Source organism: Chinchilla lanigera, unplaced genomic scaffold, assembly GCF_000276665.1.
Source record: "Chinchilla lanigera isolate Chin_1 unplaced genomic scaffold, ChiLan1.0 scaffold00041, whole genome shotgun sequence".
Lineage (NCBI taxonomy): Eukaryota > Metazoa > Chordata > Mammalia > Rodentia > Chinchillidae > Chinchilla > Chinchilla lanigera.
The window spans coordinates 4,406,516-4,429,489 of NW_004955442.1; the positions used below are offsets into that span (position 1 = coordinate 4,406,516).

Sequence of the window (22,974 nt, forward strand, 5' to 3'; positions counted from 1 at the left end):
CTCAGTGGCAAAAGCGCCTGCCTGGCAAGCGCAAGGTCGTGAGTTCGGTTCCCGGTACCGGAGAAAAACAAAACAAAACAAAAAATAAAATAAAATAAAATAAAATCAGTCTGTAAAAGAATACCTTGTCAGCGTACGTGTGTTAAAACATCTACACAGTATACACACACGCACACACACACACAGTGGTATGTTCAGAATGTGTAAAGAATCACATCCACATCTGCAAAGGCAGTATTACATATATATCTGGTTTTCAGTATATGACTGTTTTTGATCTAAATCTGCTTACATTTTATAGTCACAGCTTTTATTTTTATTAGAGGATGATAGTTGAGCAAATTTTGTTAATATGAATATTATATACATACAAAACATATGAAACGCCCTAACGGCACATACATCTGGTGGCTTTCTTAGGCAGGATGTCCAGTAACCTTTCTGGGAAATAAAGATTCTTATTTGAGTGCAGAAACTTAGATTAGAGGCTAAGATATAAGTTACACATAATTGAAAAAAATGGTTATGTAAATGCTCTGTAAATTTAAAGGTTATATAAAAACAAGCCCCTCCCAGCAGCACATCTAGTACAGTCCCTGCTGCACAGGAGACACTTAGATGTTTGTGGAGAGGAACATTACAGAGGCAGGGGCCTTATTAACCAAAACACCACAAAAATCTGTGGTTAGGATGAAAACTTAGTATTCTAGAAAGTACCTACAAAATCAGCATTTGTAGTTAGTGCTCAAATCAAAGCAATCAGTTATCTCCTTTTTTTGGTGGTGGTGCTAGGGATTGAACCCAGGACCTGACATGTTGGCATATGCTAGGTATAAACTCTCAGCCATATCCCTGGCTTTCCGCCTAATGTTGAGGTATGAATTTGTCAAAAGCAGCCTCTTGTAAAGATACAAAGGATTAACATCATGCCAGAAAGTTCCTTCAGACCTGCCTACCCTTCCACCCCCATCATTCTTCTGAAAATTTTTCTCCTTAGATTAGTTTGGCCATTTCTGGAATTTCATAAAAATGGAATTACACAGTACCCACTCTTTTCTCTAAAGACTTCATTGACTTAGCAAAATATTTTTGCAGTTTAACTATGTTGGTGGATGTATCAAACTTGTCCCTAATTCCTTATTTTTTTCATTGCTGAATCGTATTTCATTGTGTAAATAAATATACTTTGCTTTGTTTATCCATTCTTCTTTTAATGGACATCTGCAGTGGTCCCTGGCTGTTATAAATAAAAAGAATGAATTTCCCGTGAGATAAGCAGTGCATTATGGGAAGCATAGAAAGGGAGAAATATTAAACAGTGATTAGGGAATGTTCTTGGAAGATGTGTTTGAGCAGGAGGAGTGAGGTAATAGTGTCTTCGCATGAATAGTGACACTGAAACAGGAAGTGTAGGATGCATTTGGGCCGATAGGACTGTAGACATATGGGAGGGAGTGTAGAATGGAATGCATTTAGGTAAGCCCAGGTTGGTGCCTCATGGAAGAGAAGGCTCAGAAAGCAGAGATTCCAACTGAGCTGAGAGAAGATCTTGGAAGCTGTGCCGCGCAATTTAAGTTTAGGTATATAATGGAGACCTTAGATGCTTTTGAGCTGGAAATATCTTGATCAGATCTCTGCCGCAGAAGAACCTTTGCAGTGTTGGAAGGAGTGAATTTGAAGGAAAAAGAAGGCTGGAAAAAGGAGGCAAGAGGGAGACTGGCCAGTTGGAGCCCTATTGTAAAAATCAAAGGGCAAGGTAGCGGAGCCCACAGTGGCTCAGGTGAGGTAGAGCAGGTAGTAGCAGGTGGGAGTGAGATAGAAATGCAGGTGTTCAGAGATGGCCTCTAGGAGGTGCTCATTGTGCTGGTGGAATATTATTGGTGAAATGCAGGATGGAGCCACTGGGGGAGCAAAGACTCGTACTGAGGGGTGAAGTCCCACCCTGTCCAAGCCTGTGAGCCTCAGCAATTGAAGAAAGATGAAAATGAACCCTCAAGACAGCTTCTGCTTTGTTTTGATAGGCAGATAGTGTTTGTATTAATCATGTGTAAGTCACACATCCATTGGTGTGCACTTTCTCTCTTTTCCCTCCCTCCTTCCCTGCTTCCCTCCTTCTCTCCCTTCCTCCCTCCCTCCCTCTCTCCCTCCCTCCATGTATATTGATAAAGACACATGTATTCCTATTTTTTCACAGTGCTTTAGGATTGATCGCTGCCCTTTAATTATTTAGTGCTCAAACTTGTCCCAGATTTGACCAGTGGGAGCTCTTTCAAGCTAGGTCCTTTGTCCCTGTCATGTTCCCCATCTTTTTTGAGCAATTTATTTCTGTTATTACATTTCAGGTTCATTTTGTAATTTCTCTACCTAACCCTGGAATCAGCCACTTTCTCAAGGAGCCCTGGTTCCTTATAATGAGGAATAGTTGTAGAAACTAAGATCTGAGCACTAGATGTGCCCATTGCTACTAGGGAGTCCCTTCTAGGTTCTCTCAGTGGACCAGCTGGGAGATATGTGTGCAGATATATACCCAGACACACATGTGTACACAGATGTGTGTGTATGTGTCAGTATGAACACACATACACACACAAAAATCACAAACCCATACCTCCCACTGTAGTCACCCCTTCAAATTTCCCACTCACCCTCCCCCATTCCATAGCCTGGATGTCGACACACGTAATTGGTTTGCTCAGTAGGCTAGTGCATCTCTTTCACCGTTGCTTCATTCATTCTACTATAGAAGCAAATCTAAGCATTCAGGACTTTTTTCCCCTAGTTCTCTTGCAGCTCTCTCAAGACTAGAAATAACAGATTCATAAGTTGGTCTTTTGCATATTGTCTTTCACATCATTTTTACTGGAAATCAGTCCGTACTCCTTCTCAGTTCAGGTTCTTCATTCTTTTTTTGTAACTGCCTTATACTTCATTGATTGTATGTATAGGTACTGTAGTATACCCACCCAAATTCCTATGCTTAGACATTCAGTCATTTTGCAATATTTTGCAGTTACTCTGAAATGAATAACTTTATACATTTGCATTTTCACATTGATTGTTAGAGATGTATCTTTTAAACTCCTAGAAGTAGAATTAATTGCAGGCTCAAACCATGTGCAGGTGTATCTGTTAGGTATTATCTCATTCCCTTGTATAAGAGCAAACTATGTCCTTTGCTTTCTTATCACCACTATGTGAAGTACCCATTTCTGCAGTCTTACCAACAGAATATATTAGCAAGCTCTTAGATATTTTTGCTAATCTAGTAGGTGAGGAAACCATATTTCAGTGTCACTTTATTTTGCATTATGAATGGAATTGAACATCTCTTTACGTGTTCAATGTGTGTTCTTTATACCTTTGTTGTTTTTCTATGGGATTTTTAGTGTCTTCAGTTTTGAGTTACTTATGTTAGATACATCAGCCCTTTATCTGTGACATAAGCTGCCATTGTTTCTTCCTGGTTTGTCATTTACTTTTTGACTTTGCTCTTTTTGCTACCATGTAAAAGACATATTTATAAATCTTTTTGTTGTCTCTAGGTTGTGACTCATAGTAAAAAAAAAAAAACTTTATACACCTAGGTTGGAAAAATTCACCCGAATTTTCTCCTAGCACTTGCATAGTTACATTTTTCATATTTAGATATGCGATCCATTGGCCTCTTGAGTCTTCTGTATAGTGTGAAGAACAGGTCCAAAAGCATTTTCTAAAAGCACATCTTTGCCCCCTCCCAGTAACTTAAGATACCACCTTTCATTCACTGTATTTCTATATGTACCTGGGGCTATTTCTACTCTTGTATTTCATGAAATATTTTTAATGCTAACAAATCTGAGTTTTTAAAACTTTTCTATTTTTATTAGTACGTGTTTGCAGTACGTAATGATTACATTCTTTGGATTCTTAATTTTCATTAAACAGTTATTCCCAGCAGCCACTATGTTCCAAAATTTATAGTCCAAAGGAATTTTTTAGGCCTCTTCTTTTGCAGTGGAATAATAGTTTCTTACTATATCTTATACTTTCTGAGTTTTCTGAAATCATCCAAACTGTTTAATCTCTTAAAAATTTTTGAAGGTTTTATCAGTTTTTAAGCAGGAAACTTAAGCACAGAATTTTAACAATCCCCTCCCCCGGTGTGGCCGTTGATACCCCTCTTTTCTTCACGGTCCTTCAATGAAATGGGTGTTTCCAGAAGCTCTGTTAAGAGATGTGAGCCAGAATAAGCCAAGTGCTTAAATCTTTTCTGCTTCCCGTGACTGGTAAAAACCACCAGGGAAGCAGTTTATCCTTCATGCAGGTGAACTGTCAAGAGCGACTGTCAAGTGCAGAGATGTAAGCAGAGGAGCAACATGGGGGAGCTTGAATAATTGGGTAGCCAGAGTTTTTATTGGGAACAATTTTAGCGATTCGCTTCCTAGAGAAAGCTAAGAGGAGTATGCAACATTGTTTTCTTTTTTCTCTCTCTCGTCTTTGCTTGAATGGTCTCCCTTAAATGGAATGCCTTAATTTTTTTTAATGCTTTTTATAATAAAAAAAATCTATTTGTAAGACCCATTTAGGGGAGGTAGGACTCACTGGCCATGTGTTTTTGTTATTTTATCAAATTATATTTCAAGGAACATACTTTCTTAAGGAAAAAATCAGGACACATAATGTGATTTAACTCAACATGTCAAATCCTGTAAAGCTTTAAAAATGAAACCAGGTTTAATTATAAATTTAACGTCACATTTTTGGAAAAAAATTGCACAAAGGCCAGATATATTCTGTAACTGTTCAAGCTTTTTCTGTTTTTGGTTTGGTTTGGGTTTTGATTTTTTGAGACAAGGTCTCACTGTAGTTCAGGCTGGTCTTGAACTCACAGTGATCCTCCTACCTCAGCCTCCTGAGTGCTGGGATTAGAGGCATGTGCCACCACGCCCAGCCAGTGTAACTGTTCAAGTTTTTGTTTTTTGTTTTTTTAACTGGGAATCAGACTCAGGACCTTGAACTTGGTAGGCGAGCGCTTGTGCCACAGAGCTATGTCCCCAGCCCTTTTGGGTTCTTTTGATGTAGCATTTCACTAGTCATGCAAGCTAGCTTTGAACTCATTATGTAGCCCAGGCTGGCCTCGGCCTTGTGGCAGTCCTCCTGCCTCAGCCTCCCAAGGGCTAGGGTTACAGACATATGCCCCACGCTCAGCGCTGTTCAAGTTTTAAATAGTGCAAGATACAGTTGTGCTCTATATCTGTTATTAGGTCTGAAAGTAATTGTGCTACATTCTGATGTAACCAAAACTATTATTTTGTTATAGTAGCTCTGTTCTTCTGTTACAGTAGCTTTCTCAAAGTAGAGACTGGGAATGTTCTGTAAAATTTTGCTCTTAATACAAAGACCAACTCAGATTTTTGTATATCTCTACACAAGCCTAATATAGAACTTCCTTCTGAGTATGTTTGTCATGGGTAAACTTTTAGACCTCAGCTCCTAAGTAGGACTTTTAATTTTTCTCTACAGGCAACAACTGCCTCTGTTGTTAATTGGTGGTGAAATGTTAATAGAATTAAGAGCATTAAAATGTTTTTACAGGCTGGTCTTTCTTCTCCTCTTACTGAATACCTTCTGTCTTGTTCCACATTTTGCATTTCAGCTTTACAACCACGGGTACAGTCAGAAAGAGAAATTTGAGCCCTAGTCCAGAAGCTGGCTCAGAGGACAGTATATCGGGGAAGATTTCTGACTCTGAGCTTGAGCAGATGGATTCCTGTGCAGAATCCTTCTCAGAGGGAAGGAAAAAGGCCAAGAAATTAAAAAGAATGAAGAAAGACCTTACTTCAGCAGGTTTGTATTGGATCTTACTAAAATCCTGGGGTTGTGCTCTCCCTAAATGCTCTAGAAACGTACTTTGGGGGAGAAATAATAGCAAAGCTTGCCTTGCTGACAAAGCCCATGTTGTCTCACCTGGTCAGATATTTTTGTATCTTAATTTGAGGAACCCTAAAAGTCCCAGGCTATCGTAGCATCCGATCTGGTGAGATCTCCTCATTAAAGATGGTTAGCTCTTTTGGTAATCTGTCTCTTCTCCGTGGTTTAGAGATTTTGATGATGTGTTTAAAGTAGCCTCAGAATTTTAAAATGTGCATTTAAATTTTCACAGAAACCTTACTGCTACACGTTATTTTCAGTAGCAGAGTTTACACTGTTCCCAGCAACACCCTGGGCAACCTGGATTTCTCTCATAAGCAGAATTATGTAAGAAGCCAAGGAAACAGGAAATTAGCGCATGTTGCAAGCCTACTGCATGCCAGACGCAGTGTAGAAGGAGCCTTTTCTCCCCTTGTTTCACTTGGTTTTCACAACAGCCCTGAAGTGAAGGCTAGTCGTCCCTGCCGCAGTGATGCAGGTGCCTGGCTCAGAAGGGTTAGAAAAGCATCAGGCCTGTGCAGCTGGTAAGCAGCAGAGCCGAAGGAGTCAGCAGACCTGCCTGAGCCCACAGCATGCCTCAGGGTCAGGGCCAAACATGCCTGGGGCAGCTCCCGCACCGCCCAGGCCGCTCCTGTTGGTCAGAGTATCGAAAAGGCCACTCCCTGCTCTGAGGCACATCTGGCCATGGCTTGGTCAGGCTGCGGTCACAATGATGGTAAGTGTAGCCGCCGCTTACTGAGGACTTGTTATGAGTGCAGGACAACCCTGAATGCTTGACAGAAATTTTAACTCTGAGGTACTCATCACTTTCATTTTATAGCTGAAGAAAAAGGGAGGCCCAAAGCGTCATGTGACTTGGCCAGGGTCACAGAGCCCTTAAGTGTGTCCAACAAGGAGGCCCGTGCCTTCGCCCATGGTCATGTGTTGTGTGCTCAGGATAGGAGAGGCACCGGCCTACACACAGTTATCATTCTCCTTCGTCTTACACGGTGACAGTTACCCCAGTTAGCAGAGCTAACAGTCAACTCGAAGGCAGTAGTCAGGCAGTGGATCTTGACTCATACCCAAGCTAAGAACTCCCTTTGTTTTAATTAATTCCTTTTTTACGTGTGGCCCGATCTGACTGCGGGGAATTTTCTGAATCTCATTGATATTAATGAAATCACAGAAGCAACCAAAATGTTGTGGGTGCTTTTTATACATCATACCAGAGCTTAAATTTAACAGAAAATCTAAACTCTTGTTCGAAGCTTTGGTTGTATATTTCAGCCATTCCCCCTGAATCTGGGCATCTCCCTTTACCTGCCTCCCTTCCTTCCCTTAAATTAAACTTTGGAGAAGTTTTGAAGCTGTAACCTCCATAGCTTTCAAACTTGGTACACTGGTACCACTGTCGTGCTGCACATGCTTAAAAAAAAATGCTAAATAGGAAATGTGAGCTGCCTGTTAGAGATCATGCTGAGCACAGGTCCCTCTTGTATCTCAGTCTCCTGTTTGCAGAGCCGGGGATGGAACTCAGGGCCTGGTGTGTGCCAGGCAAGCTCTCTACCACTGATCTCTACCCCAGCTCCTCAGTCTCCTCCATATTGTTCAGTTTATCTCTCCTCAGAGACAAGCTTTTTGGTTTTTCTCCTTCTGTATCACTATAATCTGTATTGAAATTAAAATACCTAATAATAGACTGCATTGATAGATTGATTTCTTTTATAGTTTTCATCATTTTAAATGAAAACTTTCTATAAGTTATTTAGGGTTTTGAACTTATAATACTGAAATAAAGTAGGTTTTTTTTTTTTTAACCTCCCATTGACAGTAAAGATGTCACTGCCAAAAAGATTAGAGCTAAAAAAAAATTGTAGATTTTGTACTGCTGAAAAAGAGAGAGAGAGGAAAGAGAAAAAGACATCTTGACAACTTTAATTGAATCAGAGAACCTGAGAGAGTCAAGCTTTATTCTGGGACACTATTTGCTGAATGAGACCTTCTGACAGCAGAAGGCAGAAGCTTTTCTCTCAGTTTGTTTTCAGCATTTAATCCTATTAATGTCCGTAGGATGTAGGTCAAGATACCAGGTGCTGGACCTGTGGAATCTGCCAATTTTGCCTGCTCTTTTTCTTGAAAAGGGACCTATAGCTGGCTGTGGTGACACACACCTGTAATCCCAGCACTCAGGAGGTTGAGGCAGGAGGATCACCATGAGTTTGAGGCCTTCCTGGACTACATAAGCGGGTTCAAAGCCAGCCTGCACCATATAGTGAGAGCCTGTCTCAAAAAAAAAAGAAAGAAAAGAAAAGAAAAAACGGAGAAAAAGACCTACAGTGAGAGTGAGTGCAGAGTTCCAACCCTGTCAAGGGATTGTGTTGAACTCTCTGAGGTATTTGAAGTGGACCAGAATCAAGAAGGCCTGGTTCCACTGGTGACAGAACTGCTGGAGTGTAGCTTGGCCAGTCTAGCTAGAAGCAGTTCTGAGGCCTTGGCTCTGAGCTCTGGTTCTCAGAGAGCATCTTGACAAGTATTCAGCTGGTTTTTGCAGGCGCTGGGCTCGAGGGCATGAGAGACGTGGCAGGCAGGGCTCACTCGTGGGGATGTTCTGTTTCCCAAGGAGGAAGTAGTAAAATCGAGGACATGGATGGAAGATGGTGTGTTATAGCAGCCCTAGCACGACTGCTGTTCGACAAATGCCACAAAACACAGTGTTATTGACTTAGTGAGACATTTTAATTTCTAAGGTTCACTAAAAGTTAAATACTAGACCCTTTCACAAATAACAAAATGACCTAAATAGCAGAAGCGAATACTTATTGGAGATACAGAGGTAGACTTTTTTTGAGACCCAGTCTCTGTGCAGTTGAGGCTGGCCTTGAACTTACTCTGTAGCCCAGGCTAGCCTCAAACTCATTGCCATCCTCCTGCCTCACCCTCCTGAGTGCTGGGACAATAGGCATGTGCCCTCACACCTTGCAATTAGGTTGATGTTGTGTACATATAATGTGCTTTTATTATTTTGGGTTACCCTAAAACATAGTGAGGCATAGGTGTTCCCAGCTGCAGAAAGGAAACTGAAGCCCATAGTTAAGTCCTGAAAAATCAGAGGCAAGAGCTGGTGAGTTTGGGGGCCTCTGGCTCCAGAGCTTCAGTCTGTGCCATTCTGCAGTAGTGAGATTTATCCAGACTCTCAAGGAAGCCAGGGATTCTTCAGAGGCATTTTTCACAGCTGTTCTAGATCAGAAACAAAGCCATCTGAACTTTCATGTGATAAAATCATTTAGCAAGCCTGACATGGTGGCACATGCCTGTAATCCTTGCTACCCTGAGTCTGAAGTAGAAAGACTGCAGGTTTGAGGCAGCTGGAGCAACTTAGTGAGACCTTGTCTCAAAATAAAATAAAACAAATTAAAATAAAAATGCTAAGGATATAGCTTAGCACTCCATGGGTTCAATCCCTAATACAAAGTTGTCACTCTCCTTAGAGGCATCTACTTTGTGGACACACTGTGCTCAGCAAACATTTTTTTTCTATTATGTTGTTTCTCTCCTGTTTTCAAGATGCAAATGTACGGTGCACGTCTCCACGTATGTGTATTATGATTATTGGTGACTGGAAGTGGTGACAGCTACTGCATGCCATTTATGCTGGGATAGTCTTCAGGAATTGTGGTCCTTTTCCCAGGTCAACCTTAGTTGATGAGTTTCTGTAATACACCAGTTCTAGCTGAAGGTGGAATTCCAGGGGCCTGAGAAACCCCAGCCCCAGCCTTACCCTCACCTCTCTGAGAAATTACAGCCTACCTACCCCATGGGGGCTCATGCTGCCTGTGCTAATCATTCTTAAAACACTGTGGATGTGGCTGAAGGCTCCCGCAGCTGCTAGTTAGGTCCGGAAGAAGAGACAGTGATGTTCATAGACATTTCTTGCCCTGCAAATAGAGACAACAAACCAAGTCTTGTCCCCTGTCCTTTATTTTTTTACAGTGTTTTTTTTGTTTTGTTTTTGTGTTTGTTTGTTCATTTGCTTTTTTGAGATAGGGCCTCACTTTGTAGTCCAGGCTGGCCTTGAATTTACTGGGTAGCCCAGGCTGGCCTTGAACCTGTGATCTTCCTACCTTAGCCTCCCAAGTGCTGGGATTATAGGTGTATACCACCATGCCCAACCTTCCTCTGTTCTTTTAAAACATAGCATAGCTGGCATAGTGGTGCATGCCTGTAACCCTAGCACTCAAGAGGCTGAGGCAGGAGGATTGCTGTGAGTTCGAGGCCAGCCTAGGCCACACAGTGAAACTTTGTCTCAAAAAACACAGCACATTAGACCTTTACATGTTTGCCAAGAACCATGAGTGATTTGGAGTCTTGACAAGTCTGCTGAATTTAAGATTAAACCCTTAGGGGAATGGTATGCAAATGTAGAATCTGCATTCCTAGAGGGCAGTCACCTCATGCTGTAGCAGGTCAGAAAAGAGACACACAGCTGCCGCTGAAGACCACCTGAGTGACCAAGCTAAACATGTCCAGCAACCTCCTGAGAAGCCTTTTAGTAACTTTGTTACAGTGTGGCACAGGAGACAGTACTGGGCTTGGGGGTAGCACTAAAGTGCATATCCACATCCTTGTTCCTCGGGCAGCTCCTGGAGGTTCCTGTCAGCCCCCTGCCTCCTCAGAGTGGGGAGTCTCACGTGCATTTCCTAGTGGAAAACCTTTGTGTGGCTGCCCCAAGGGTCCTTCTGGAGCCAAGGGTTTGTACTCTGCCTTTTGCTTGGTGCTGCACCATCCTGTGTGTCTACAGCATGCAGCCTGTTTTCCCTGCATTCTTGTCAAATAATCTGAATTGTCAGCATAGTAGTTCATATTAAATTTGTATTGAATTTCCTTCTCTTTTTTGGACTGGGTCTCGCTGTATTACCCAGATGGGTTTCTGACCCGTGGGCTCTGGTAAACCTTCTGCCTCAATCTCGCAAATAGCCAGGACTACAGGTGCCACCACCACACCTGCCTAGAATTTTTAAACATTGTTCCCAGTGTTTCTCACAGAGTTTGTTTTAGCACGTTCATGTGCCTATAATAACAGCCATCACTTTTAGGTGTACAGTTTGGTGAGTTTGTACAAATGTGTGCAGTCATGTCACCCCTGCAGTGATGGGAGATATAGAACATCCCAGAAAACGTTCTCATGTCCCTTTGTTCTCAGTCCCTTCTGTGGGCCTGTCAATCCTGGCATTGACTGGTTTACGATCACTGTAATTTTGCCTTTTCCAGAATGTCTTATAAATGGAATCCTACAATAGGTAGCCCTTTGATTCTTCCATTTAACTTCTTTCATGTTACTATATGAGTCTTGAGTTCATTCATTTTTGTTACTGACTAGCATTCCATTTTAAGGATGTATGGCTATTTATCCATTCCCCAATTGAAGGACATTTAGATTGTTGCCAGTTTTCGGCAGTTGAGGCTCAAGTTCCTATAAACATTTTTTGTTTTGTTTTGACTTGGTTTTTTGAGCTACCAGGAGACAGATGTCCTTAAGTATCTGTCTAAAAGAAAAATCGTTACTAAATGATTCTTTGGCTCTATAATAAAACAGGACTGTGAAAATGACTTCTGGAAAGCTGACCACAGCTCCTTAGGCACTGACTTTGAGACTGACTACCACCCTCCCTTTGGAATGTGCAGGAAAGAGCCCTTGCCATGACTTTTACCTCTCTCTGCTCAGTGTCCCAAGTTTTGGTCCCTTTGTACACATAATTCTTGCTCAGCAGCTGTACTTCTAGACAGAAAACTAGAATGTTTTTAACTGTGTGCTGTTGGCTTCCTGGGAGACAGCCACATTGAGTGTCAGGCACATCACTGATAAAGGGAAGGATCCTAATATTCGTTAAACCCTTCCCAGGAACTTTGCTGTCTCACAGGATCCTGCACAGCATAAGGTGACGCGAGGTCCGTTTTATAGATGAGCCAGTGAAACTTGCTCAGTCATCCAGCTAGCAAAAGTAGCAAGCTCTTACTTACTCCAAAGTTTTTGCTTATTCCATTACTTTTGACCAACTCCTCAGGGAGTCCAAACTTCCTGTGGGAACCGTGCCTCACAGCCATGTTCACACATACCTCAGCTAAGGGCAGGTGCAAATTGCCAGCTTTTGCAGTATAGTTGCTTTTAGCAGTTTACCTTCTTTTTTATTCTCAGCTGGTTTTAACTTCAGTTCTTCATATTCAGCTTTGTAGCTTCTATCATTTTTGTTTTAGAAGTGACAGGATCTCCCTGTGTAGTTCAGACTGGCCTTAAACTTGCTATATCCTTGGCTGATCTAGAACTTGGGATTCTCCTGCCTCAGCCTCCTAAGTGCTAGGATTACAGGTGTGCATCACCACAAGACCCTGACAGGGATATTTTTAAACAAACATCCTGATTCCCTTTCTAACCAGCTCGTGTGAGTCTTTCTCTGTGGGTGATCTCTCTGTTCATCTTCACTTCTCACAAGTAGTCTTGTGGGCATTGTTGGGGTCCAGGACATGCATGTTCAACATGGTGAGGAGGCACAGGACAGAACACTGCTGTGTCCCTGTCTTGTTTCCTCAGCCTGACTCTCTGGATCTTATCAGAAGGAAGTGGAAATTCTGTTAGCTGACGTTCGTGTCTTTAGGCATCTCTGTTGTGGGCAACGACTTCCTTTGCTTGAGTGGTGTCGTACTGTGTGTAGCATGAGACATCACCAAAGGTTTTTCTGCCATTCGGAACCTTGGCATATTAGCGGCTGGGACGGAGGCTGCTGGTTTTCCCTGCCGCCTGCCTAAAGGCCTCATCAGTGCTGAAGCCCAAGTGCGATAGTCCGAGTCTCTGCCTACTGAAGTCCAGATGTCCTCTCTTCCCAACTGTGTTGCCACTGCTGCTGCTGTGGCAGAATCCATGAGCGGAAAAGAAGGGATTCTGACTTGGGGGGAAACTATACTGGAAAAGATCTCTTCAGTCCCAGAGGGGGCTCAGCCAGTGTTGCTGAAATTGGACAAAGCTATAGCTGCTTTTGCCACCTTGGGACCTCTGGAACCTCACTGGCCCTTTCTTCTACCCTGTGGCTGTCCCTAGAGTTTCCCCTGCAGGTGCAGCCGCTGCACTGTGGAGAGAGCCAGGTTCCTGGGCTTTGGCAAGGGCAGTGGTGCTGAGGGAGGATCCAGCCACCCCTCACCACTGGCTAGCTGTGTGGGACTCGTCCCATCCCTCACTTCTTTGAGTCTCTTCGTACATCTGGAACAGGGTTGGCCATAGTTATGAAGATTACATGAATTAAGCACCTAGCATGATTGTTAGCAAAATGCCGTGTATGAGCAGGGGCAGCCATACTGTAAAGGTTACATATGAAGTCTTGTAAAGTAAGTAAATAGAGGTGCCCAGACCTCAGGTTGGGGAGGCGCTACACTAACACTGCCTATGATGCTTTCATTTGCTGGGCACTGGTCTTCACAGCCAGGGCCCATCTGCAAATGTTTTCCAGCTGTGGGCAGCTGTGCAGCCGGCCTCTCCCTGCTGTCTGTCTGCAGCTGTCTGCAGTAGCACAGGGTGCCGGTCTCCGTGCCAGCCCTGATGTGCTCTCCCCACAGGGCTGTCCTCTTGTAGTTCATGCTTCTTTCTCCTTCTCCCCAGGAAGCGTCGCAGTCAGCCCTGCCAAGCTCTTTGAAGTTCCCGACACATGGTAACCAAGGCCAGAGGGAAGCAAACTGCTGGTGCTGTCGCTGTGAGAGAGCCAGCCAGCACATTTGGAAGCCATACTGAATTTAATCAAATGTGGTATGGGAGGGCTTTGAAACCAAGGACATCTCCCGAAAAGACCAATTTTTATTTTTGTGGCTGTTTCTCTTTCCTTTTTAAATGTAAAGTAACTCTTGACACACACCACATTTGTAGGCTGCCGTGAACACCTACGTTATTAACTCCGTAATCATTGTTGCTCCTGTGAAACCCATCCTGACGTGAATTAGTGTCTGAGAACCCACCTGAGAAGTGCCTGAGAAGTGAACTGAACACCGAGACGAGCCAACGTGATGGGCGCTGTGATCACGGATCTGGGGTTGAACTCTCCTGCATAAAGAGGTGCTCATTCCTCCTGTGCTGCTCAGCTTGTGGGACACCGCTGGTTGTGGTCACAGTCTCCCGGTGTGAAACTGGTGTGTCCCTGTGCTTTCCACCGTAGCCGCCTGAAAGTAGTTCATGTTCAGGCTTGTCTTCCCAGCAGGAAGACGTCTACCAGTGTCAGACCCTGTCTTAGTGTATGCCTTGGCCCTTGGGGCATATTTATGTAGAGCTATTTTTCCTAAGACGTGAGTTTTTCATGGGAGGTATTTGGGTAAAAATTGATTTCTGTTCTTACGTGAATGCTGTGGTCAATTTGCCGTGTCGGCGCCTGGTTGTCCTTTCCATTACATGTCTCTGCGTGTGTTTGGGGTACAGTGGCATGTGTCCATACATGCGTGCATATGAGTGAAATCATGACAAAGCTACATGTATCAGCCCTTTCTGTAAACACATCATAACAGCTGAAAAATTTTAAAAAGTCATGGATCTCCTTCAGTAGATCTGCTCCGGAAAGATCATTGTTAGATATTTAACATTTTGTATTGTGGAAATAAGGACGAAAATGTATTTCCAATGATAAAATTAAAGAAATTTTCATAGAACCTTGTTCTTTTTCTTTCTAATAAGTGAATGACATCTTTACACTCTACACAGAATACTTTTCTCAAAGAGAGCTGAGCCTGCTGTTCATAGATTTTATTTTCCTATTGTTGTCTCTGATGTTGTCCCTGCCTCTGTGGGTTGGACAGGTGGTGCTGGAGCTGACCGTGGTGGCCACTGGCCACATAGGAAGGTGGCAGGGACCGGGCCACAGAACTGGCACTGGAATCCCTTGGCATTGTTCGGCTTCACCGGGTGTAAGACGCTTTGCCAGTCAAGATCTTAATCGTCCCCCTTTCTGTCCTGCCCCCTCCCTCCCCTAGAGTTCTGTGGACACTGACTTACGTGCTCAGGCTGGGCAGGAAGGAGGTCCCACCCCCGCAGAGCTGCTGTACTTCACAGTTCACCAGACAAGTGCAGGTCAGATGAGATACGAATAAGAAGGGACTGGAGGCAGCTGGCTGCACTGCGTCCTTCAGACCTATGGGTAGTGCCTACATTTCATTTCTTTTTTTCAGGGGTACTGAACATGAAATTTTATTTTATTAGTACACATTTGCAGTACGTAATGTTTACATTTTTTGCAGGGAGTTGGTACATGTATATAATACGTCTTCATTCCCTTTTTCTTCCCATTTGAGAAAGAACTATCTCTGTACTTCCTACTATCTTTTATTTTATTTTATTTTATTTCATTTCATTTCATTTCATTTTATCTTTTTGAGACAGGGTCTCGCTTTGCAGTTCAAGCTGACCTTGAGCTCACTTTGTAGCCCTGGCTGGCCTTGAACTCATGGCAATCCTCCTGCCTCAGCCTTCCAAGTGCTGGGATTATAGACGTGCACCATCACGCCCAGCTGGCTTTTACTTTATTTTGTTCTTCATTACATTTCTTTTGAAAAAGAAAAAGAAGGGAAGCTGACCCAAGACTATGGGTTGGCACATTTGTGAACACACCTTGTGTGGCAGGTGGCAAATCCCTGGTGCTATGTAGTCTTGCTTGTGAGGGAGAAGGGAGCCTCTTTCCCTGAGGTAAGGGGATTCTGTGTTGTACCTGAAGCCAAGGCTCCCAGCTCAAAAGCTCTGCAGACACACAGGCTGTACCCTGGCCACTGGTTCAGAGAGGAGCTGGCAGGGCAGTGCTTCCTAGAAAGGGCGTGTGCTCCAGAGCCTCATGGAACTGGCCTGCACAATTCCAGCTGTTTATTCGGGGACATATTACTTCCCCTTTGAATCTCAGCTTCCTCCTTTATTAAAGCAGTGTAATAGACTCACCCACCTCACAGGATGCTTGTATGGGTGAAATGAACTTTTGGAAAATGTGCAGCATACACAAGTACCCGGTAAATGTGAAGGTTACACTTGACCTGAAATCTTTGTGGATATTGCCAGCTGGAGCTGACACAGCCATAGTTGCTGGAGTTTGGCTTGGAGTGAAGTACTCAGTGCACCCTCACACGTGACCAGTCTCTATTTTCCCAATGGCATCAAATAATTCAAAAAAGTAAACTGGGTCACCCTCGTTATCCTCTATACACTAGGCCTTTATATTTTGAGACAAGTTTCCCGCACCCCCCCCCCCGCCCCGGTACCGGGAATCGAACTCACGAGCTTGCGCTTGCCAGGCAGGCGCTGTGCCGCTGAGCTAAGTCCCCAGCCCCTTTTTTGGGGGGGTTGTTTGTTTTTTTGGTTTTTTTTTTTTCCGGTACTGGGAATCAAACTCACAACCTCGTGCTTGCCAGACAGGGTCTGTGCCGCTGAGCTACATCCGCAGCCCTGAGACAAGGTTTCACTGAGTTACCCAGGCTAACCTCAAACTTGTAATCCCCCTACCTCAACCTCCTGACTAGCTGGGATTATAGGCATGTGCCACCAGACCTGGTTCGTACCATGCTTTCTTGACATTTGTTGTGAGCTTAAAACCCTAAAGGGGGCCTCTGGCTTCCCGATTTCTGCATGGGGCTTGGGTTTGGAGTCTTCATGAATATTATAGCCAAACCTGCGGCAGTCATGGGACTGGAACTCTGTCTCCCTGAGCACAGTTTCATGATCTTGCATTTAGGGGGTGGGGGAAGTTAACCACTGTGGCTTTGCTCATTTTTATAGCTTTGCACCTGCATTTCTCCAGTCTTCCCCCCAACATTTTATCATGGAAATGTTGAGAAAACGTAAAGAGCCGTGCTCAGTGAGCACCCAGCTACTCGGCCTTGTAGGTACAGTCACCCTCTTGCCATAATTGCTTGGCTATAAAGCAGTTCCGCTGCTCCTCTGTCCATCCATTCGTCAGCTTATTTTCTGATGCATCTAAATTGCAAGCCTCAGTGGATTCCCCCTCCCAAGAACATGCTTGTTGGGCTGGGGATTTAGCTCAGCGGCAAAAGTGCCTGCCTGGCAAGCGCAAGGTCGTGAGTTCGGTTCCCGGTACCGGAGAAAAACCAAAAAAAAAAAAAAAGCAAAGAACATGCTTGTTATTAGCCAGAGTTTAATGTTTGCTATGAATGTTCTTGTATCAGTCTTCATTTTGAGTACAAAAATCTTTAATTTGGAGGCATAGATACTAAGGAGTAGGTACATACCAAGGAGGGTCTTGTTTTATAAAAAACTCAGATCTTTCCCGAAGTGCTTGTTGTCAGTTATAAAGTCACCGGCGGCCTGTACACCCTCCAGCTCCTTTCCTGGCCCTGCTGGTGGTGTGAGTCTTGGGTGTCGCCATCCTGAGTGTGCAGTGACTCCTGGCAGTCTAACTCATGTCTCTGATCATGTTTACCTTCCTTTGTGAAGCCCCTGCTCAATTCTGTTGCCTATATTTTATCAGGCTGTTTGTGTCTCTGTTATTAAGTTGTAGAAGTTTATTATATATTCTGGACATTGGTCCTTTGTCAGATACTTTACAAATATTTAGTCCAATATATGGCCTGTTTACTTTCTTAATAGTGCCCATTCCTGGGCAGAGGTTTTTTTTAACTTTGACAAAGTCTAATTAATTTTTCTGTGTCCTAAGAAACCCCCAAATTATAGCCATTCCTCTGTATATTCTCTGGAGGTTTTCTTGTGCCAGTGTTTAGGCGCAACTGTGATTAGTGTGAATGACCTTTTTGGTATATTGTCTGAGACTGGAGTCAGGATTCCTTCATTCTGTAAGAATGTGTAGCCCTTCCAGCACCAGCTTTGGAGACTCCTATTAAATTGCTTTGGTGTTTTAGTAAAATATCTGTGGTTGGTGCTGATAGCGCACACCTGTAATCCCAGCACTCTGGAAGCCTGAAGCATGAAGATTGCAAGTTCAATCTCAAGTTGTACAATTTAGTGACATAGCAAGACCCTGACTCAAAATAAAAACAATAATTGGAGATGCAGCTCAATTCAAAGGTCTTGGGTTTAATCCCTAGCAACACACATACACACACACACACACACACACACACACACATTGCCTTAATAAGCGTGGTTTTCCAGTGTGCATTTTAAATATGTTGTTATTTCTGAGCAGCAACAAGAGGCGCCTCATGGTGTGCATGCAGTTCCCACATGGACAGTTTTGCAGCACTGGCCTTGACCTTCAAGAGGAAAATGAAGTGCTTAGTGGCTGCTGCAGCCCGGCCAAGCCACCCTTTCCTGACCCGGGAAACCACTGAATATTAAAAATAGTTCAATCTTTATGGATTAACTTTTTTAATCTCATGACTGAAGCTACTTCACCTGATTCTTTTTTTTAATTCCCAGTGATTCATGGAGTAAATCTGCACATTTGTCGAGGAGGGGAAATAGAATACCTGAAGGCAGTTCATGTTTCTGCTGGTTGGGAGCCACCCTCTCCTCCGAGTCATCTGGTGCTTGCTAACAGCAGTTTGGTTTCTCTTAAGCTCTCTTCTGTTTCTATCTCAGTTTCTTGCATTTTCCGGCCGTGTCATGAAATTGAACTTGAGAAAGTTCTTGATGCTGGCTGGGCCTGGTAAAAATGGTACAGGTTCACCAGCTGACAGTGTTGTTTGTCTGTCTGTCATGTTAGAAATTGAACCCAGGGCCTATATCTCTAGTCCTTTTTTTACTTTTTGAGGCCAGGTCTTATTGACTTATGAAGTTGTCCAAGCGGGGCTCAAACTTTCAATCCTCTTGATTCAGCCTCCCTAAGTGCTGGTTTTACAGACATGAACCTAACTGAGAGGCTTTTTAAAAAGCTAGATGTGTTTCAGACTGTGTGTATGTGTGTGTCTGGGCTTGAACCCAGGGGTGCTTTACCACTGAACTGCGTCTATAGCTCTTCTAACTGGTATTTAGCACAGGGGCACTAAGTTGTTGAGGTTGCCCCCCAGTTTGCCATCTTCCTGCCCCGCTTCCTAGATCTGGAATTACAGGTATGCACTCCCGCACTAGGCTCGGACCATTCTTGTCAAAAGGAGCCTTTTATCGTGGGGGGTGCAATCTGTGTTCCATAAGAAGAATGGATCCTAATGCTGATCTTTCTAAAAGAGAACATAGGGAAAGACTAGAGCAAAAGCTTGAAGCCCAGGCACCCTGCCTGGCTATGCAGGCTTGGACTTGTGCAGAGCCTTAGGGGGAGGGCGGGGACCCTGCAGCACCAAACCAGGCTCAGGCTGCTTTTCCATGGGAAGATCTTGCCAGGGTTCATACCAGCCTGAGAACCAGTTACAGCCCTTGGGCAGTGCCTCTTCCTGTGGGAGGGGAGAACAGGCAGGGGTCTCCCACCAATGACCCCTGCAGGTTGTCCGAAGCTGGACAACGGAATCTCTTGCGGACAGCCTTTTGTGGCTCCTTACCTGTTTTGGGGGGAGAGGTTTGGAGGGGTGTCTTCCACTGAGCTGCACCATGATCCAGTTTGCACAGCTGCTTGTGGCTCATTACCCAGAATCTGGGAACTTAGAGTGGTTGTTTTCACTCAGACAAGACTCCTACCAGACAGGGTGTCCTTCTCTTGTTGCACGGAGTAAAACTGCACAGCATCTCAGAGCACACAGTGCTCACAATTTACCTTATCAATGACGGCCACCTGAGGCTGAGGCATTTGCCCTGGGTAGGCATTTCTGCTGTCTTTACAAGCTTTCCAGTTCCCCATCATCAGGGAGATTTTTATCTGCCTGAGTGTGTGTGAGTCAGTAAGTCCTCAGTCCTGGCTGGGCGGCACAGTCGGCGCGCCTCGCTCAGCCTCAGAGCCTGCTTTGTCACTGGTTTCCATTCGCTCACTCCCATGTGGACTCTCGGCCAGTAGCATCCTGAGTTTCCGTTAATAACAGGGTCTGAGGAAACCACATATCAGAGGCAGTGCTGGCCTGCACTGAAACTCCGGACTCTGCAGTTGGCCTGGATCTAAGCCCCACTAGGCTTCAGTCTGCTGCCCAGCCCACCACCCCTTCTCAGGAGAAAACAGGAGACAGCCACAGGTAGTGCAACCTCTCCAGTTGCCTTTCCTGAGATCCTGGCATTGTTCCCTTCATTGGAAAGCACTAAGATCTTCCTCCTTGAAAACACGTGCCCCTGCTGTCTAGAACTTTCCATTATAAAACTAACTCTACTTTTAGGATGTAATCCTTGCTTCCCAAAAGTAAGTTTCCTTATTCCCTGAGTGTTTTTCCTGTGATACTAACAGAAAGCGTGCACTCTATCCTAAAGCACTTCACTTCTGTTTTTCTTTGCAGTGCTGGAGATCAAACCCAGGGACTCACACATGCTAGGCAAGTGCTCTAACACTGAGCTACACCTCGAGAAATCTTTACTTTGCAGTTTTTGAAACATAGATACTATCACTCCCATTTGAAGATAAAACTGAAGCTCAGGCAGGTTAAGTAAGTTGCACTGGAGGCCAAGGTCAGTGGCCAAGCTGGAATTCCACTACCAGCATGACCACAGGCCCGCGTGCTAACGGACTGCTCCTGCCGCCCTCCCCTTCACAATGCCATGAGTGACCATAACGCTTGGACTGGCTCTGAAGGACTAGCTTCCCAGCAGGGAGATTACAGCGTCGGGGCACAGAAACATTTAAAGGCTTTTGATATATACTGTATTGCCAAGCTGCATTCTAATTTAGGCACCTGCCAGAGGACAACAAATCCTGAGTTGCAGTATCCAAAATGCCTACCTCATGAGCGGCTAATCAATTCAATTAAACTGGGGATGTCCTAGCATTCTCCAGCACAGCAGGGTGATCGTTCACCTCAGTTTATTATGTACTGTAGAGAGAACTAGCAGAGAGTTTCAAGGCTACGCAAAGAAAAGAGAGCTGGAAATGCTAATTACTCTGATCTGATCACTGTACACATTGTATACGTGTATCAAGCTATCACACTGCTCCCCATAGACACGTATAGTTAAAATCAGCTCAGATTTTTAGAAGTAGTTGCAGAGAAGGCAGTGGAGGGCCAGAGCAAGACCTCCACCTGCAGGAAGAGGCATATGCAGGGTCCCTTTCTCATCTCTGAAGTTCTTTACTCTCAAAGGGGCCCACTCCAGCGCTGTCCACTCACCTGCTCACTAGTTGGCAGTGCACGTTCCTGGGCCCCGTTCCAGTGCTGTTGAGTCAGAAACTACAGGACTGGAGCCCAAGCGTCTGGAAACGTGGCCTCTGGGGGTTTCTAGTGCCCACACAAGCTTTGAGGCACTGATCTAGGGAAATGTACCATGCTTGGTTATGACCAAATCTAGAAGGGCTAAGGAGCTGGTCCAAGGGAAATGTCATTTCCATTTCTTATTCACATTAACAGTCTGCACTTCTGAAATTGATCATGTCTTAAGTTTGGATAATGTGGCCCTGTGGAAAGGGCCTACTCTTGCAAACACTTGTTATTCATACCGAGAGGTTTCTTATGTGCTGGGCACATTGTTACTACCCATTTTGTACCCTGGAGAGGGGAAGAAAAAGCTTAGAGCAGTTTAGAAAATCCTAAGGTCACACAGCTCACATGGCAAAACTGAAATGTGAGTCTTGTCTGCGTGCCAGAGCTTTGGCTCCTAATAGCCTCAGTGCCCGAGAAGAGTCAAGTCACTTATGTCATGTGGGAGCCTTGCAAATGATTGGATTTGTTGGTGTTCTAGAATCTTCCAAAGTTCTGAGTGCCTCCAGAAATGGCTTCTCCCTGCATTTCCTGTCTTTGGACCCTGTTTCAAAGCCAGTCTCGACCACATGCGGCTTTTGCCCAGTTGGCATTCCCTAGCAAACTAGTGAAATGGTCTTTTACTTTTCCTTTACCTGTTTTAATTCAACTCTTAGGAATTATTTCTGGAACATTCAGATTCCAGGCATCCCCTTGTAAGTGTCTCATTTGTACATCACCTTGCCTATGTCAGTGTGATGAATTATCAAATCCTATCTTGGGTGGCAGGTGGGACCAGGGACACTTGGAAGAGTGAGGGGATATAGGAGAGAGGGACATTTGTGGGAGTTCTGTGCTTTGTCTGGTTTGCTGTCTCGGGGATCCAGACTGACACTCAGGCTCCCCTGGGACCTGGGCTCAGCTCCCTCGGGTGGTAGAGGGGTGCACCAGAGGCCAGAGCCGAAGAGCAAGGGGGTGCAGCCTCCCGGAGGAGACCCCAAGAGAGCCTCAAAAGGTGCCGGAAACAACAATGAAACCAAAGGGACTCCAAATATTGCCTTTTGGGGATGGGGAAAGGAAGCCAAGTGAAATGTGAAGAGGTGTCTGAAAGCCCAGAGGAAACCAGCAGGCTCTTCCAGAAGTTCTATTTGCGGTAAGAAACCTTGGCATGGGGCAGCCAGCTCCACTGCAAAAATAGACCAATGTGCCGAGAAACAGCTTCATTCGGGAAGCAAATGTCCCTCCGTGGGGAAGGGAGATTCAGCTGAGACTCTAGAAGGTTCTGCTTCTTTCCTTGCTTCCTTCTGAACCCCAGCACCAGACAGAGGGAGAGAGAGAGAGAACCCAGAAAAACATTTTTAAAAAGAACTCATGAATATACCCATAACTTTACTGTCAGAAACGGGGCCAATGAGGGCACAAACAAAAGGAAGGTTTCAGATCAGGGCCTGGACACCAACTGAGGTCCCAGCACCTGCCAGGGGCTGACACGCAGCATAAAGAACCAGCTCCTCCCTTCCCCATGTGCTCCTCCGTTACTTCCTCACAGGTGAGCAGGAGAAGGATATGGCTAGACAGAAGACCGGCTTGACTATGGTTATCAAAGGCAGATGCTCCTGGTCTTTGATAAGCATTAGTCAAAGGTTCACAATGGGGGAAGAGTATGGCACTGCCCTGAAAGAGGAAAATGAAAGGAGATTCTGGAATATGACACCATCACTTCGGCATATTAAGGATGTTCACATGGCTCTTTTCTGAAGCACAGACTTGGACTTCTTAAGAGCAGGGCTCTGGTCTCTGCACATAGAGAGAACAGCTATAACCAGCTGTAGACCCTGGGCCACTCCATAGCATTGTGGTGGA

The 22,974-nt window shown here is 44.5% G+C and overlaps 1 protein-coding gene across 3 annotated transcripts in view; it reads left to right on the plus strand.

The window, feature by feature from the left end:
- The window catches only part of Parn (poly(A)-specific ribonuclease), a 165,358-nt gene extending 150,790 nt beyond the window's left edge, over window positions 1–14,568 (plus strand). For all 3 annotated transcript variants that reach the window (XM_013517837.1, XM_005391134.2, XM_005391135.2), the window contains 2 exons: window positions 5,636–5,826; window positions 13,538–14,568. In XM_013517837.1, coding sequence (XP_013373291.1) covers window positions 5,636–5,826; window positions 13,538–13,590 — 244 coding nt within the window. In that variant the 3' untranslated portion in view covers window positions 13,591–14,568. The remainder of the gene's footprint in view (window positions 1–5,635; window positions 5,827–13,537) is intronic.
- The last annotated feature ends 8,406 nt before the right edge of the window (window positions 14,569–22,974 follow it).